Source organism: Salvelinus sp. IW2-2015, linkage group LG18, assembly GCF_002910315.2.
Source record: "Salvelinus sp. IW2-2015 linkage group LG18, ASM291031v2, whole genome shotgun sequence".
Classification (NCBI taxonomy): domain Eukaryota; kingdom Metazoa; phylum Chordata; class Actinopteri; order Salmoniformes; family Salmonidae; genus Salvelinus; species Salvelinus sp. IW2-2015.
In genome coordinates this window covers 68,228,240-68,247,335 of record NC_036858.1, presented here as the reverse complement: position 1 = coordinate 68,247,335, position 19,096 = coordinate 68,228,240, and the positions used below count along the sequence as shown (strand labels likewise).

General features: G+C 44.2%; 1 protein-coding gene across 1 annotated transcript; it reads right to left on the bottom strand.

Moving 5' to 3' along the window:
- Positions 1 to 1,378: 1,378 nt before the first annotated feature.
- Positions 1,379 to 8,737, bottom strand: LOC111978634 (ras-related protein Rab-4A). The gene is made up of 8 exons (XM_024008814.2): positions 8,565 to 8,737; positions 7,973 to 8,053; positions 7,681 to 7,795; positions 6,641 to 6,703; positions 4,188 to 4,342; positions 3,161 to 3,256; positions 2,877 to 3,021; positions 1,379 to 1,645 (listed from the first exon to the last, which is right to left on the bottom strand). The coding sequence occupies exons 1-7, from the start codon at positions 8,578 to 8,580 to the stop codon at positions 2,906 to 2,908; spliced, it is 642 nt and encodes a 213-aa protein (XP_023864582.1). The 5' UTR covers positions 8,581 to 8,737; the 3' UTR covers positions 1,379 to 1,645; positions 2,877 to 2,905.
- Between the last annotated feature and the right edge of the window lie 10,359 nt (positions 8,738 to 19,096).

The window sequence follows — 19,096 nt, the reverse complement described above, 5'->3', positions numbered from 1 at the left end:
TTATATTACTATAGTAATTAGTGTTCACAGGTAGACTTACTATAGTAATTAGTGTTACACAGGTAGACGTACTATAGTAATTAGTGTTACACAGGTAGACTTACTATAGTAATTAGTGTTACACAGGTAGACGTACTATAGTAATTAGTGTTCACAGGTGCGTACTATAGTAATTAGTGTTACACAGGTAGACTTACTATAGTATTCAGTGTTTACCAGGTAGACGTACTATAGTAATTAGTGTTAACAGGTAGACGTACTATAGTAATTAGTGTTAACAGGTAGACTTACTATAGTATGTGTTAACAGGTAGACGTACTATAGTTTAGTTGTTTACACGGTAGACGTTATAGTAATTAGTGTTATCAGGTAGACTCTATGTAATTAGTGTTACCACGGTAGTATACATAGTAATTACAGTGGTATTACAGGTAGAACAGCAACTTCATTTGTAGTGTTACCAAGTATCACTGGATATTACAGCACACTTAATAAGTAAGAGGAATCTGTCACAATTTACACCATTTTGTTATACTTTATTTTAAAAAAGAGATAGCTATATTATTGAGATACATTTTTAAAAGCATGAGTCATAACAATTAGGGAAAACAACTAATAATATCAACACAAAGATTGACAAACGGGTAATGAAACGGAGGCGTGAGACAGTGCCGATTGATAATTCTCACCGTAACATGACAAACAGCGATGCAACCAGCAGGCGTGAGACAGTGCTGATTGATAATTCTCACCGTAACATGACAAACAGGTCGATGCAACCAGCAGGCGTGAGACAGTCCTGATTGATAATTCTACCGTAACATGACAAACAGGTCGATGCAACAGCAGGCGTGAGACAGTGCCGATTGATAATTTCTCACCGTAACATGAACAACAGGTCGATGCACCAGCAGGCGTGAGACAGTGCGATTGATTTCACCGTAACATGCAACAGGTCGATGCAACCAGCAGGCGTGACAGTGCCGATTGATAATTCTCACCGTAACATGACAAACAGGTCGATGCAACCAGAGGCGTAGACGTGTGATTGGTTATCTACGTAACATGACAAAGGAAAATGTGATGTCAAAATTGATTGATTATTCTTCAGCAAATAATGAAATACTGTGATATTCAGTCCATAAAACATGCTTTGAGGTACTTAAATGATATATTCTTTATACAGATAGTACTGTACATAATGCAAGATGCTGTGGGTAGGGATAGGGCAGCAGTACAGGGGTGTAAGTAAAATTCCAGGGCCCGTAATCATTTAGCGTCTCTGATTAAGTGTGCTGATCGAGGATCAGGTCCCCTTGTCCATGTTGTCTTATTCATTATGATCTAAGAGGAAAAATAAATAATATCAGCACTCTGACTTAGAGACGCATTATGAATACGGCCTAGATGATTGAAGGGCTTGGTCCACTCTTAGAGGAGATTGGAACAGGGGCATCTCTGCCTGTGTCTGAGGGGTCCAGGAACAAGCTCAGCATTCCAGATTGGGGCCAGAAATCCAGGGCTCTCTATGGATCACTGATGGAACATCCGGAAGTTGGGAAGTTAGAAAAAGGTCAGGGAAGAGTCGCTCGGCCACGATGTATCATGTTCCCTACATCTGTCATCTGAGTCTTCACCAACCTGCCTGGAAACAAGGACAGAGAGCTTTGAATCCAATATACACCCAGGCACACAGGTGAGTAGCGATCTTGTAGCCCCTTTATTAGCCCCTTTAGCCGAGACATCTGTGTCAATGTGCAATTAACAGAGTTACAACTGCGGGCTGGCAATACTTGGCAGTTACTCAACTCTACACTCTGTAATTAACAAGCTAATTGATGATTCCTGTCTGCAGACATTGTACCCCTCTATTTATGCCTGGCAATTTTTATGAAACACTACAACACCCAAATAAGGCACTTCAGAGACCCTTTACCCAACAGGAGTCAGGAGAATCTCGGGTTAAATATATATCTGCCCAGAGGGAACACTGTATCGACCCGTTGTGTGGAGCCGCATCCAGACAGCTTAGTAGGGAGGCTCGTCATTCTCATGACCTTTACCCTCCCCTCTACCAAAAGAGGTGGAGTCGGTTTGAGTGGCTATGGTTCTGTATCACCGACATATTAGCAACTTGGGAGCTGGAGGACCGAAATAGATAGATGGCTCCTCCCTCTGTGAGATACCTAAAAACAGCCCCCCCCCCTCCCCCCCCCCCCCCCCCCCCCCCCCCCCATTACCACAGGGGGAGACACAGTACCATAAAGAGGCTCTAGACTTAGGGAGTTACATTTGGGACACAGACTTACACTTAGCCCTGAAGTAGTTTCAGAGATCACCTTGGAGCAACAGAAAATAAAACATTGCAAACCATTCAGGGAAACCATTTGAGAAGTACATGCATCAGCATTCTGACAATGTTTTATTTTATTTCTGATCCACATTTTAATGTACGGACAGATATAGAGGGGTACATGAAGGGGTACATGAAGTAGTTAAGGGCTCGAACCCGTCTCTGAGGGGGCATGTGATGAGCTTAAATTAACAGATGAAACTGACAACAATAATGGCGATCAAACTAGCAGTCTTTCAGCATTTGGTGAATTATGGACAAATCTTTAAAGCTCATGGATTTGCATCTCAAAATGCTCCATGCAATGAAACAGCCTCAACTGTGAAATGGAGAAGACTTTTTAATGGCCTCTTATATAACATGTGAAAAGCAACATCTACGATTACAACTTTATCTGTGCCTGCTATTTTGAGAGGCGGCAGTTTGGATGTCACTAAACTGAGCTATTAATTGAGTTACTTGTGCGATAACGCCAGGGCAAGTCCCAGACCAGAATCCTTTGCAGTAGGCAGCAGTCTCTCACCTTTGATCTGGGCACACTGAGCTTGTTCACTAACAGCCACATTCCTGGGCGCTCTCGGCCTGTCCTCTGCGAGGGGAGCGCAGCTGTCGCAGCGCCGCGTCTCCGTACTGGATCCCTGATCCCATCCGCTCCGGGTCCAACTCTCCTGGAAGAGAAGAGAGAGATTCAAAGAGAGAGACAGAGGAAGGTTGAAATAAATTCCCTGAGCTGAAACAGTTCAGCTGGTAAACTATGCTTTCATTGCTGTTGGTTAAGGTGAGAAGACACTGATAGCCGAGAGATACCCGACTCTATCTTGTTGAGAATTTTCCTAGCACACTGCACAAAGGCCTCCTCCACGTTCTCCCCTGTCAGAGCACTGGTCTCCAGAAACATCAGCTCTGAAACAGACAAGACAGCGGGACACAATATTAACATTGACTATCCTTGATGGATAGGAAACCCAGTGCTCTATTCAATAAGTAAAGCCGAAGTGATACAGAATGCACAATGGAAATTTAAAAGGGAGTTTCTGATTCAAATCAAATGTTATTTGTCATGTGCTCCAAATACAACAGGTGTAGACATTACAGTGAAATGCTTACTTACAAGCCCTTAACCAACAATGCAGTTTTAAGAAAAATAAGTGTTAAGTAAAAACTAGATGAGTAAAAATAAAAAATGTAAGTAACAAATAATTAAAGAGCAGCAGTAAAACAACAATAGCGAGGCTATATACAGGGGATACGGGTATAGAGCCAATGTGCGGGGGCACCGGTTTGTCGAGGTAATATGTACATGCAGGTAGAGTTAAAGTGACTCTACCTGGAGTGGACATAAGCAGTGTTTACCATGAATACAGTCACTGCTAATGCGAAAACATTGCCTTTAAATTTCAATCACGCTGCAACACTGAACTTCTGTGATATGGATTGAATAGAGCCCTAAATCAGCATTTAGCTGTGGAGGACATGAAGCTGCCAAGGTTCTGTGTGCACTAGTTCACAGTGTTGTCCTACAGTGACCTCTAGTGGGGCATGGAAAACACTCAAATTAGGATCTTATGGTAATTGCTTCACCTTGGCGTCTGTGGAATTCCTAGACGTTCAGGTCTACAACAGTGTCTAGAGGGTAGGAGCTACCTTTTTGGGTGATATATAACAAGCGTTTTAGAGCAGGAGTGCTGATCTAGGATCAGCTTAGCTTTCTTGAACACAATGACTAAAATGACAGAAGACCTGCTCCTAAATCAGCACTCCCAGTCAGACGCTTGATACATACCGCCGTTGGATTTCAGTGTTAAGCGGGATCATCATTCATACTAAAACCCACCATTTTCCTGAGCAAAGCGAGACGCCTCCAGGAAGGTGACCTCCCGGTCTGCGTCCAAGTCCTTCTTGTTACCACACAGGATGATGACAATGTTTTGGCTGGCCAGCATCCTGGCGTCTGTCAGCCAGTTGGTCAAGGCGTTGTAGGTTTCCCGGCTGAGGACGATGAGGTCAGATAGATAAAATAGATTGAGAGGACGAGAGCAGTGAAGACACAGATCAGATGGTTGTTTCCATGAATCAAATTTGACTTTAGAAAGGTTAGAGCAGTGTTTCCAAAAAAAGATGACAGGAGCCAATGTGCTACCAATGAGTCATATATCTAAACTCAGCAAAAAAATAAACGTCCCTTTTTAAAGGACCCTGTCTTTTAAAGATAATTCGTAAAAATCCAAATAACTTCGCAGATCTTCATTGTAAAGGGTTTAAACCCATGTTTCCCATGCTTGTTCAATGAACCATGAACAATTAATGAACATGCACCTGTGGAACGGTCGTTAAGACACTAACAGCTTACAGACGGTAGGCAATTAAGGTCACAGTTATGAAAACTTAGGACACTAAAGAGGCCTTTCTACTGACTCTGAAAAACACCAAAAGAAAGATGCCCATGGTCCCTGCTCATCTGCGTGAACGTGCTTTAGGCATGCTGCAAGGAGGCATGAGGACTGCAGATGTGGCCAGGGCAATAAATTGCAATGTCCGTACTGTGAGATGCCTAAGACACCGCTACAGGGACAGGACGGACAGCTGAGCATCCTCGCAGTGGCAGACCACGTGTAACAACACCTGCACAGGATCGGTACATCCGAAACATCACACCTGCAGGACAGGTACAGGATGGCAACACCAGGAACGCACAATCCCTCCATCAGTGCTCAGACTGTCCTCAATAGGCTGAGCGATGCTGGATTGAGGGTTTATAGGCCTGTTGTAAGGCAGGTCCTCACCAGACATCARCAGCAACAACGTCACCTATGGGCACAAACCCACCGTCGCTTGAACAGACAGGACTGTCAAAAAGTGCTCTTCACTGACGAGTCGTGGTTGTCTCACCAGGGGTGTTGGTGGAATTCGTGTTTATTGTTGAAGGAATGAGCGTTACACCGAGGACTGTACTCTGGAGCGGGATTGAGTTGGAAGTGGAGGGTCCGTCATGGTCTGGGGCGGTGTGTCACAGCATCATCAGACTGAGCTTGTTGTCATTGCAGGCAATGACAACGCTGTGCATTACAGGGAAGACATCCTCCTCCCTCATGTGGTACCCTTCCTGCAGGCTCATCCTGACATGACCCTCAGCATGACAATGCACAGCCTATACGTCGTTCCTGTGCGTGATTTCCTGCAAGACAGGAATGTCAGTGTCTGCCATGGCCAGCGAAGAGCCCGGATCTCAATCCCATTGAGCACGTCTGGGACCTGTTGGATCGGAGGTGAGGACTAGGGCCATTTCCCCCTAGAAAAGTCTGGGAACTTGTAGGTGCCTTGGTGGAAGGAGTGGGTAAATCTCACAGCAAGAACTGACAAATCGGGTGCAGTCCACGAGGAGGAGATGCACTGCAGTACTTAATGCAGCTGGTGGCAACCAGAAACTGACTGTTACTTTTGATTTTGACCCCCCCCTTTGTTCAGGGACACATTATTCCATTTATTTTAGTCACATGTCTGTGGAACTTGTTCAGTTTATGTCTCAGTTGTTGAATCTTGTTATGTTCATACAAATATTTACACGTTAAGTTTGCTGAAAATATACGCAGTTGACAGTGAGAGGATGTTTCTTTTTTTCCTGAGTTTAGGTCCCCTAGAGTCGTGCTCATGTACTAAATTCAATATGTCTTTTTAGAAACATTTGTTGTTTATTCACAAAGATGGTACAGTGTAACGGATGTGAAATGGCTAGCTAGTTAGCGGTGGTGCGCGCTTATTGCGTTTCAATCGGTTACGTCACTCGCTTTGAGACCTTGAAGTAGTGGTTCCCCTTGCTCTGCAAGGGCCACGGCTTTTGTGGAGCGATGGGTAACGATGCTTCATGGGTGACTGTTGTTGATGTGTGCAGAGGGTCCCTGGTTCGCGCCGGGTCGGGATGAGGGGACGGACGTAAAGTTAAACTGTTACATTGATGCTGTTGACCCGGATCACTGGTTGCTGCGGAAAAGGAGAGGTCGAAAGGGGTGAGTGTAACGGATGTGAAATGGCTAGCTAGTTAGCGGTGGTGCGCGTAATAGCGTTTCAATCGGTTACGTCACTCGCTTTGAGACCTTGAAGTAGTGGTTCCCCTTGCTCTGTGGAGCGATGGGTAACGATGCTTCGTGGGTGACTGTTGTTGATGTGTGCAAACGGTCCCTGGTTCGCGCGAGGGGACGGACATAAAGTTAAACTGTTACAACAGCTCCAAAACAGCATACTCCTTGAAGGTAACCCATAATAAAGCATGTATTATTTCTCCTGACTTACCTGGTGATGTCATACACAAGCAGCGCTCCTGCAGCGCCTCTGTAGTAACTCCGCGTCACAGATCTGGGAGAGAATAACAGTTTAACATCACTTTGAAATATCATCATTGAACCACCTGGGACATTTTACACATCAGAACTGCATTTATAAATTGACATTATCCATCTCCTACTCCAAATATAGCTAGCTATACATACAGCATTTAGTGCTGTCCTCCAAAGATGATCAGGTGCCATCCAAGTCGCAAAACAAAATCCTACATGGTGCTCAGTAGTAGTGCTTCAGAATTTTAGCTGCACTCCACATTAGTAACTCCCAACATCAGCATTTTAGCAGCGCTAAAATAAATTATGGCCATATTGGCCATTATTTATTTCCTTACTGTTCTAAGGATCTGGCACCAGTTCTCTATGGTCGCCTGGAGATGAAACGGTCCAAGTGTAACGGATGTGAAATGGCTAGCTAGTTAGCGGGTACGCGCTAATAGCGTTTCAATCAGTTACGTCACTTGCTCTGAAACTAGAAGTAGTGGTTCCCTTGCTCTGCAAGGGCCGCGGCTTTTTGGAGCGATGGGTAAGACGCTTCGTGGGTGACTGTTGTTGATGTGTGCAGAGGGTCCCTGGTTCGCGTCGGGGTGAGGGGACGTACTAAGTTATACTGTTACATTGATGCTGTTGACCCGGATCACTGGTTGCTGCGGAAAGGGGAGGTTGAAAGGGGGGTGAGTGTAACGGATGTGAAATGGCTAGCTAGTTAGCGGGTACGCGCTAATAGCGTTTCAATCAGTTACGTCACTTGCTCTGAAACCTAGAAGAAGTGGTTCCCTTTGCTCTGCAAGGGCCACGGCTTTTGTGGAGCGATGGGTAACGACGCTTCGTGGGTGTCAGTTGTTGATGTGTGCAGAGGGTCCCTGGTTCGCGCCCGGGTCGGGGCGAGGGGACGGACGTAAAGTTATACTGTTACACAAGCTGGTTTGAATAAAATGTCTGATGCCCTGCCACAGTATGAGTAGGTATGTGAAATGCTGTCTTGTATCATACCTGAATCTCTCTTGTCCTGCAGTGTCCCAGATTTGGAGTTTGACATATTTGTTCCCCACGTTGATTATCTTTGAGCCAAACTCCACTCCGATAGTGTGATTCGAATCGTCTTTGACTGCGATTTAAATTAAATCGTTTCATGTTAATAGCACAACACATCAGTTGATCACAACATATTTATTGATTCAAAGCTCTTTTAACCTTAAAGTGTAGCTTGTACCTAAAATACATGTTATAGCTAGCTAGATAGGAAGTACATGTCAGTACAATCCAGGCATTGGACAGGACTTACATCTCTTCTCAATAAACTGGTGAAGAAGACATGATTTTCCAGTTCCGGCATTCCCAATCACTAGGAATTTGAACAGGAAGTCTAGAAGAGGGAAAACAAACTTCATTTTTATTCATATTTCATATTCATTGTAATCATTAGATCATGCATATTCATTAGGCTAGTTGGATAGCTAGCTAGTTAACATGTGTACACCAACAACGCATTTGCAATGCCAATCATCCAGCAGCACAGCACCCGGCTTAATCAGCTTGCTATAACTAACGTTAGCTGAACTAACGCATTTTTTTTGCTTCATGTATAGCTAGCTACTTTTTCGCCGACATTTAACGTTAGCTACTGTCGCTCTCTGAAATGTAGAGGATTGTCTAGATAAGAAACCAATTAGCTAATGATGACATTTGACAGAGATGCAAGCTATCTAGCTAAAGCTATACCCCCATCAACGAGTAAACAGGAAACGCTAACGTTAGCTAGCTAGCGTAGGCTATTTGTTTTGATAGAGACATAGCAATGACGTTACACCTGCTCCATCGTCGCCTCTGGATATCTATTGTAATGCGACCTTACTGTACTAGTGAAGATTTCCTACCGTATGTCTCAGACATGGCCAGGGTTGTGTTTTGTTAGCTAGTTAAAATAGTTATGTCCACTTGTTTTTCTTGAGTCAAAGCAGCTTCGAAATAAAAATAATAATTGAAGGAAAATCCCTAATGATATCCGTGAATCCTACTGGATTTTCACTCTCACTTCCCGTAGAACGCTTTTTCAAAATAAAAGTTGCATCAATCAACATAAAAATATCTATATATTATAGCAACTACAGTTATGTTGAAAGACATTTAACTTAATGTATTACTATTTTAGAGGAATCGGATTAGGCTACTTTTGTATTACTTCTATTTCTAACACCCAGATCTATATTTTAAACTGGAATAGGGAAATTTTATTCAGAAAATGTGTGCTTTTTTCAACTATTACTATTGGTTTTAGATCTATTGTCTAGCTAGACATGTTGTTAGCATTTTGTCTTGATTAGAGCTAGCCTGATCTCAGATCTGCTATCATTGTCAAGCCACACATGTTTGCATGACAATGAGTGACAAAGCATCGGTATGATGGCACAAACAGACTGGCTTTCAACAATATTTGGTCTCATAGTTGGCCACGATCTTAAGTCTAGTTGGTCTGGATCTAGGGGTAGAGGCCAAGTATGTTGGTCTATATACTGATATACTAAAGACTAGTTAGATGTCTAGTTGMTATGATTGGTTTGATTTAATTGGCCTAGACCTAAATCTATAATGAACTTAGATATTTAGCTTGTCTAGTCTCGGTCTATGTTATAGTTAGATGTGTAGTTGTGCCTATCTATAATAAAGGATAGCTATTTATTAAGATTGATCAGTACACAAAGAACCTGCTGCTTGCAGCTTCTCATAAGAAGAGAAGCTTGGTGGTAAACATGGTATACTGTAGAACAGGTTGTTTGTGGTCTAATATACCGCGGCTGTTAGCCAATCAGCATTCAGGGCTCGGTGTCACACAGTTTATACTGTAGAACAGGTTGTTTGTTTATAGGTCATTTTCTTGTATGGTTTGCCCGATTCCTACAGAGTAAAGTACATGTACATTGAAGGTGAAATGCAAAGGCAATTACATAAATATTACTTCACAAGTTATACCTGTCTAATGGTTCATGTATGATTGAATCAGATTGTACACGAGCTTCTGTATAGACCTAGGCATATTGTTTGTCTCAGAATAAAATTGATATTGTCTACAAAATAAAAACAAGTAGGCTACCAATACGATGCAGAAAACTATAGTAAACCATTTACAGATAATATATGCAAAGAATACATATAAGTAGGAGAAGCTCAGTCTTCAGTGGTATATATAGCCTATAGTGGTACAGTTGAAGTCGGAAGTTTCCATACACTAAGTTGACTGTGCCTTTAAACAGCATGGAAAATTCCAGAAAATGATGTCATGGCTTTAGAAGCTTCTGATAGGCTAATTGACATAATTTGAGTCAATTAGAGGTGTATCTGTGGATGTATTTCAAGGCCTACCTTCAAACTCAGTGCCTCTTTGCTTGACATCATGGGAAAATCAAAAGAAATCAGCCAAGACCTCAGATAAAAAAAATTGTAGACCTCCATAAGTCTGGTTCATCCTTGGGAGCAATTTCCAAACGCCTGAAGGTACCACATTCATCTGTACAAACAATAGTTTGCACGTATAAACACCATGGGACCAAGCAGCCATCATACCGCTCAGGAAGGAGACGCGTTCAGCACCTTGTGAAGATGCTGGCGGAAACGGGTACAAAAGTATCTGTATCCATAGTAAAACGAGTGCTATATCGACATAACCTGAAAGGCCGCTCAGCAAGGAAGAAGCCACTGCCCCAAAACCGCCATAAAAAAGCCAGACTACGGTTTGCAACTGCACATGGGGACAAAGAGCGTACTTTTTTGAGAAATGTCCTCTGGTCTGGTGAAACAAAAATAGAACTGTTTGGCCATAATGACCATTGTTATGTTTGGAGGAAAAAGGGGGATGCTTGCAAGCCGAAGAACACCAGCCCAACCGTGAAGCACGGGATGGCAGCATCATGTTGTTGGGGTGCTTTGCTGCAGGAGGGACTGGTGCACTTCACAAAATAGATGGCATCATGAGGTGGGAAATTATGTGGATATATTAAAGCAACATCTCAAGACATCAGTCAGGAAGTTAAAGCTGGGTCGCAAATGGGTCTTCCAAATGGACAATGACCCCTTCCAAAGTTGTGGCAAAATGGCTTAAGGACATCAAAGTCAAGGTATTGGAGTGGCCATCACAAAGCCCTGACCTCAATCCTATAGGCAGAACTGAAAAAGCGTGTGCGAGTAAGCAGGCCTACAAACCTGACTCAGTTACACCAGCTCTGTCAGGAGGAATGGGCCAAAATTCACCCAACTTATTGTGGGAAGCTTGTGGAAGGCTACCCAAAACGTTTGACCCAAGTTAAACAATTTAAAGGCAATGCTACCAAATACAAATTGAGTGTATGTAAACTTCTGACCCACTGAGAATGTGATGAAAGAAATAAAAGCTGAAATAAATCACTCTATTATTCTGACATTTCACATTCTTAAAATAAAGTGGTGATCCTAACTGACCTAAGGGAATTTTTACAAGGAATTGTGAAAAACTGAGTTTAAATATATTTGGCTAAGGTGTATGTAAACCTCCGACTTCAACTGTATATATAGTGCAGGTATTAACCCTGCCGAAAGGAAAAGAGTAGGATAGAGCACCACTACCAGACACACACACACACACACACATCAGCAGAAGAGACTGCCTAGACTGTAGCCTGTTTGCCTGATAGCCAGTAGAGAGAAAAAGACACCATATAGAAAACACACGTCACAGCACAGGGGTAACCCTACAAGTAATACCTCATACAATAATAATGGCAGAGCAATTTGACAGCAACTTAATAGAAACAATTGACAAGAACGAACCCAGTAAACAACATTAGAGGATTTGCAATCATCTGTATTACCTCCCAGTGGAGTGCAGAGGGTATGAATGGGTGTGTGGGTGTTCATCGACAAAACAAAGGCCTTAAAATGTCCAAAATCTTCTCGGCTACATGTCAATAGTACCACCCCACATCAATACAGTTCAAATAACAATACACAATAAACTTGCAAGCAACCTCCCTTTAACTAAAATGTCAACCCAAATACTTCTGGCAGGGCAATAATAGTCCAGCGACACTGAACATCAAAGGGAAGCGCATTGAAAAATAAATAAAGTCTGCTGTAGTGATGGGTAGTTTGCGAACGAGTCGGCTCTAAGAGCCGGCTCTTGTCGGTGAACGTTGGGAGCCGGCTCGCATATCAGAAGAGCCGAATCTATTTATAAGAATATTTTTAAATTAAGATATGAATAATCAAAAGATTTAAATTAATAGAATTAACTAATTCAATGAACGAAAAATAATATAGGCCTAAATGGCTAAATGCTCAAGCGCACACATTCGTTCTGACTGTCTGCTCAGACTAACAGCCTAACCTGTTGTTCCTGTCAATCAGACACGCAGTGTCAACCAATGAACCAAAGATACGTGAGGTGAGGGAGGGCCAAGCTTTCTCACTCACAGTCACATTTAGCAGCCGAGGAGAGAAAGGTGATAGTGATAGTGGTGGAGCCACACGTGGAGATGTATCCACTCAGTCAAGTAGGCCTACTCCGCGACCCACAGCAACGCAGTCTTCTATGGACCAGTTTATGCCAAAGTCTATGTCTGTAGCAAAACAAGGCCAAATTGATATTGCATTGGCTAAAATGATTGCCACCGATTTCCAGACATTTTCTGTCGTGGAGGACAGAGGTTTTAGAAATTATAGCAATAGTCTAAATCCAATGTACACAATTCCAAGCAGGAAAACCCCATAAATCCCCTGTTAACGATAATATTCTCTGCCTCTGTCATCCTTACCCACACCTACAATCACATACATCTTTCACTCTATGGGGAGTTGAGTTGTAGCAGGGTGTTGCGTTCCCTCTTCCAAAAGGCGTACGTAACACAATGGGGGCTCATCCGGGATCTTTAAACCCACCGGATCCCGCTGCTCTGAGCTCTCTGTGATTGGTGATTGAGGTATGATGGTAGGTTGTGAATTTGGGTGACTTGTTTTGTTTGCGTGTGTTCAATAGGCTGCTGTGTACCATGGCTGCCTCAGCCGTCTCTCAGTTTATTGAAGCGCCCTCTGTTGGTGGGATTGCGTAAAGTAGACCTTTGCGCTATAGCTAACCATTATGGACTCTTCGTCCCTGAGAAAGCCCTAAAGTCTGAGCTTTTGGTGCTAATCGGGGAGGGTTTAGTGAGAAAATGAATTCTCATTGAAAGATGAGGAGAGGGAGGCTTCAGGAGAGGAGACGGATAGACCTTTCGATGCCAAGTCAGCGGAGGAAGGGGTTGCTCGTACCCCTTTTACATTGCCCCGATTCTACCCTTTATCTTCTGCTTTGGGTTGTTCAGACGGAACCGCTAGGTTAAAGGTGAGCAAAAGGATAAAGAGCGCGTTAGACAGATGGAGTTTGATTTAGAAATTAGGTAAATGGAAATGGAAGCCGACAAGGAGGTTAGGATCCGACAACTGGAGCTAGACACTGGCTCCAGTGCGACTCCACAACCTGCCCATCATCAAGCCTGCTTCGATGTAAGTAAAAATTATTGCTTTAGTCCCTCCATTCCGGYAGTCGGAAGTTGATTCCTATTTCTCTGCGTTTGAACGTGTGGCCGCTGCACTGCATTGGCCACTCGAGGTTTGGCCGCTCCTGTTGTAATGTAAATTGTCTGGGAAAGCCCAGGAAGTAGTAGCCGCTCTCTCCCTGGAAGACAGTTTACAGTATGATWTAGTTAAAACAACCGTGTTGCGGGCTTATGAGTTGGTGCCTGAAGCTTATAGGCAGCGCTTCAGTAACCACAAAAAACCCTCTCATCGTACTTTTGAGTTTCCAAGGGACAAAGAGTCTCTGTTTAATCACTGGTGTTCAGCCAGCAAAGCTAACACATTTGCTGATATTCAGGAGTTGATGCTGTTGGAGGATTTTAAAAGCAACCTGCCTGATAGAATTGTAGTTAATTTAAATGAACAGAAAGTGGCAACATTGGCCCAGGCAGCAGTGTTGGCAGATGAGTATGCTTTGACACACAAGACTGTCTTTGGTGCGCCTCGTTTTGAAGGCCAAACGATTACGTCATCAGTGCCTTGTTCGGGTTGCTTTTACTCCGACGACCCTTCGCACGAAATCCGTGATTGTTTTTACTGTCACCAAAAGGGTCACGTGATTGCGGACTGCCTGGTTTTGAAAAATAAACCGAAACAGTTCCTATCACCATCCCCTAAATTAAAAAGCGTGGGTTTAGTCCAGTCTTTGGCTCATCTGTTGGACCGAATTATTGATTCAGCATTTGGGAAACTGGATCCTATCTATGCTCCGTTTATCTCTGCCGGTTGTGTTTCCTTAACTGGAGAACAAGCTGATCAAAAGCCCATACAAATCTTACGAGACACCAGGGCGGCACAGTCAGTAATCGTTACTGATGCTTTACCCTGGTCTCCTGAAACGTATTGTGGCTTGCATGTCATATTACAGGGTATAGAGACAAAAACTGTACCTGTACCATTACACTGGGTCCACTTAGTCAGACTTGGTATCAGGACGTTTCCGTGTTGGTGAGTGTCTACACTACCAGTAAGAGGAGTCACATTGCTAGTAGGGAACAATATCGCTGGTGGTAACGTCACTCCTGTGTTAGAAGTAGTAGACAACCCAGAAATCAAAACTGCAGATAAATTGGTTCAAGCATTTCCCAATGTTTTTTCTGCTGAGGGCACAATCTCGCAAGCAGGATGATGTGGTGGATTTGTCTAGTTCCATTTTTGAGAATGGTGAGGTAGAAGACAAGGTACCGAGTATTCCTTCTGCAAGGCCTATGGTTTTTACCCCCTTAAACTAAGGCAGGGGAAAGTGAAATCGCGCCCCAATTACATGACATTCTTTTGTCTGTCACCCCCGAGAAGGTGATTGAATGTCAAAAGGGAGACACCGGTCTTCGCAAGTGTATTGCTTTGGTAATTTCCATTGAGGAAGCTAAAACTAGGGAGACCGCCTACTTTACGGAAGCAGGAGTTTTGATACYTAAATGGGCAGCTCATGACACTGTTATTGACTGGAGTCAAGTGGTTTTCCTACAGCAAGTGCTGTCACTCGCCCATGACCAGGTGTGGTTCGGACATTTGGGGATCATGAAGACCTATAACCGAGTCCTTCGACATTTTTTTCTGGCCAGGTTGAAGTCTGACGTGGTCCAATTTTATAGGTCATGTATGTCAACTCACTGGGAAAGCAAATCAAACAGTTCCTCATGCGCCCCTCTGCCTGATTCCTGTGGTGGGGGAACCGTTTGAACGAGTGATAATTGATTGTGTAGGTCCGTTGCCGAAAACCAGGTCAGGTAACCAGTTCTTACTAACAATAATGTGCAGTGCTACTCGATACCCAGAGGCTATCCCTCTCCGTACTATAARGGCTACGACTGTGGTGAAGGCACAAGTGAAGTTCTTCTCTACGTTTGGACTCCCTATAGTTATCCAAACTGATCAGGGAACCAACTTTGTCAACTGTTCTCAAATGTGTTAAAGACGCTGTGTATTTCCCATCAGGTCTCCAGTCCATATCATCCGGAGAGTCAAGGGGCCCTCGAACGCTGGCATCAGACGCTAAAGGCGATGCTACGCAAGTATTGTATGGATACCAGTACCGATTGGGATGAGGAGGTGCCCTTTGTCCTATTTGCTATTAGGGAAACAATACAAGAGTCCGTAGGGTTCAGCCCTGCTGACCTTGTGTTTGGACACACCCCACGGGGTCTGCTAAAAGTTTTGAAGGAGAATATCCTATCTCCTACACCCAGTAGCGCCCCTAAAAATGTGTTGGATTATGTCAGTAAGATACAGGAGAGACTGCACGCCGCATGTGCGTTAGCCCAAAAGTCTCTCCTCGTCTCAAACTCATGAAATTACATTATGACAAAGAGGTTGGTCTTTCTTTTTGCACCAGGGGATCAAGTTTTAGTTTTGTTGCCAATCCCTGGCTCATCTCTGTCGGCACGTTTTTCTGGGCCATATCTTGTGGAAAAGAAACTCAGTGACACCAATTATGTGATAAAGACCCCAGATCGTAGGTGTTCTTCCCATGTGTGTCATGTTAACATGCTGAAAGCATATTATATGCGTGACTCTCCAGACAGCTCCTCAGGTAAACCGGTCCAGCCCGCCATCTCCTGTGTGTATGCAGTGGTTCTGAAGCCTGGCTGGGACCTAGAGGAGGATAAGGAGGACGGGTTGGAGTTACGCCATACGTTACAGCAATGTGAACGCTTATGTAATTCGGAGATGCTGAAAAAGTTACTCTCTCAAATGGGACATTTGGATAACGATCAAACTAATGACCTTATCCTATTGATACTTCCGGCGCCGACAGAGATGGCCGCCTCGCTTCACGTTCCTAGGAAACTATGCAGGATTTTGTTTTTTTAAGTGTTATTCCGCTACGCATATAAGGCCCTCCCTTGCCCTCCTTTCGGAAAAGCTGACCACGAATCCATTTAGTTGCTTCCAGCATATAGACAGAAACTAAAACGGGAAGCTCCCGCGCTCAGGTCTGTTCAACGCTGGTCTGACCAATCGGATTCCACGCTTCAAGATTGCTTCGATCACGTGGCCTGGGATATGTTCCGCATTGCGGCGAACAACAACATTGACGAATACGCTGAGTCGGTGAGCGGGTTTATTAGCAAGTGCATCGGCGATGTCGTACCCACAGCATCTATTAAAACATTCCCAAACCAGAAACCGTGGATTGATGGCAGCATTCGCGTGAAACTGAAAGCGCGAACCACTGCTTTTAACCAGGGCAAGGTGACCYAAAACATGACCAAATACAAATAGTGTAGCTATTCCCTCCGCAAGGCAATCAAACAAGCTAAGCGTCAGTATAGAGACAAAATAGTGGCAATTCAACAGCTCAGACACGAGAGGTATGTGGCAGGGTCTACAGTCAATCACGGACTATAAAAGGAAAACCAGCCCCGTCGCAGACCAGGATGTCTTGCTCCCAGACAGACTAAACAACAAGATTCAGTAGATGTTATAGAGTACAGTATATACATATGAGATGAGTAATGTAGGGTTTGTAAACATATGAAGTGGCATTGTTTAAAGTGGCTAGTGATACATTTATTACATCAATTTTTCCATTATTAAAGTGGCTAGAGTTGAGTCAGTATGTTGGCAGCAGCTACTCAATGTTAGGGGTGGCTGTTTTAACAGTCTGATGGCCTTGAGAAAGAAGCTGTTTTTCGGTCTCTCGGTCCCTACTTTGATGCACTTGTACTGACCTCGCCTTCTGGGTGAGAGCGGGGTGAACAGGCAGTGGCTCGGGTGGTTGTTGTCCTTGATGATCTTTATGGCCTTCCTGTGACATCGGGTGGTGTAGGTGTCTTGGAGGGCAGGTAGTTTGCCCCCGGTGATGCGTTGTGCAGACCTCACTACCCTCTGGAGAGCCTTACGGTTATGGGCGGAGCAGTTGCCGTACCAGGCGGTGATACAGCCCGACAGGATGCTCTCGATTGTGCAGCTTTTCCAAAAGGAGGGTGGGGGAGGGCCTTATATGCGTCGCGGAAGTTAGAATAACAATGATCTAGGGTTTTACCAGCCCTGGTAGCACAATCGATATGCTGATAGAATTTAGGGAGTCTTGTTTTCAGATTAGCCTTGTTAAAATCCCCAGCTACAATGAATGCAGTTTCAGGATATGTGGTTTCCAGTTTACATAGTCAAATAAAGTTTGTTCAGGTCGATGTGTCTGCTTGGGGGGGAATATATGTGGCTGTGATTATAATCAAAGAGAATTCTCTTGGTAGATAATGCGATCGACATTTGATTGTGAGGAATTCAAATTCAGGTGATCAGAAGGACTTGAGTTCCTGTATGTTATGTTCACACCACGTCTCGTTAATCATAAGGCATACCGCCCCGCCCCTCTACCTACCAGAAAGATGCTTGTTTCTGTCGGCGCGAAGTGTGAAGAAAACAGCTGGCTGTACCGACTCCGATAGCGTGTCTCGAGTGAGCCATGTTTCCGTGAAGCGAAGAACGTTAGTCTCTTATGTCTCTCTGGAATGCCACCCTTGTACGGATTTCGTCTACCTTGTTGTCAAGAGACTGGACATTGGCGAGTAGTATGCTCAGGAGCGGTGCGCGATGTACCCGTCTCCGGAGCCTGACCAGAAGASTGCTCCGTCTGCCCCTTCTACGGCGTCTTTGTTTTGGGTCGCTGGCTGGGATCCGATCCATTGTCCTGGGTGGTGGGCAAAACAGAGGATCTGCTTAGGGAAAGTTGGATTCCTGGTCGTAATGTTGGTGAGCTGACGTTGCTCTTATATCCAATAGTTCCTCCCGACTGTATGTAATAAAACCTAAGATAACAATGTAAGAAATAACACATAAAAAACGAAATACTGCATAGTTTCCTAGGAACGCGAAGCGAGGTGGCCATCTGTCGGCGCAGGAAGGTTCGTGTTGGGTTTTGTTATTGCGTGTTGGGTTTTGTTATTGCAAACTGGAAGTTTGCAGGTTTTGGGGTGGGCATGTTACGTTCCCCAGTTTCAGTGCTGTTTTGGGTTTGTGTGCGTGTGTTTCAGGATGGCTTCCTGGATTCCAAGCAGCTGATTGGTCAGCCCCATTGCAGATTGGCGCTCTGACACCGCCCTCTCGTCAAGGGATACAGCTGTCGGAAATTACAGACTCCTTCTGCAGCTTGAAAATACAGGAAGCCATCCTGAAACACACACACAAACCCAAAACAGCACAGAAACTGGGGAACGTAACATATATGTATATGCACAGTAGATGAGAATGTAGTATCAGTAGACAAAACATGAACCTGAAATGCTAAGTTTCTGTTCTCTCTTTTCAGCTATGTGACAGCCTCAAAAATTATACTCCTGTGTAAGGGTCTGCAGCGAATCACAGCCAGCCGCCAGAGAAGCAAATGTAACCACAGGACATGTGACATAGTTGGACACCCTATGTTAATCAATGGACAGAAAGTTCCACAGAATGGAATATAATCACGTGCTATCAGAAACCGCTACACTTGACCCCAGGTTTAAGAAGTTAGCCTTCAGTGATGCCAGAGCGATTGATGAGGCTCTTCAAAGAGGGACAGCCCCAGCAGTCAGCTGGCTCAGGCACCAGGACAACAAGAGGGATCAGATGGAGCAGAAGCACCAGTAGTGCCACAAACATCTTCTGTTTGGATGCTGTTTGACGAGAGAGCAACTGGGAATGCAGCACGAAGGAATCCCTCAACTATCGCCAACTGTTTGACTTCTGTTTGATATTTTTTTTAAAGAGCCGTTTGGGAGCCAAAAGAGATGGCTCTTTTTGGTGAGTTGAGCCGAACGAACCGGCTCACTGAGAAGAGCTTGAATGCCCATCACTAGTCTGCTGCAGTGTAAAGCACTGGAACGATAGAGGGAAGAGAGGG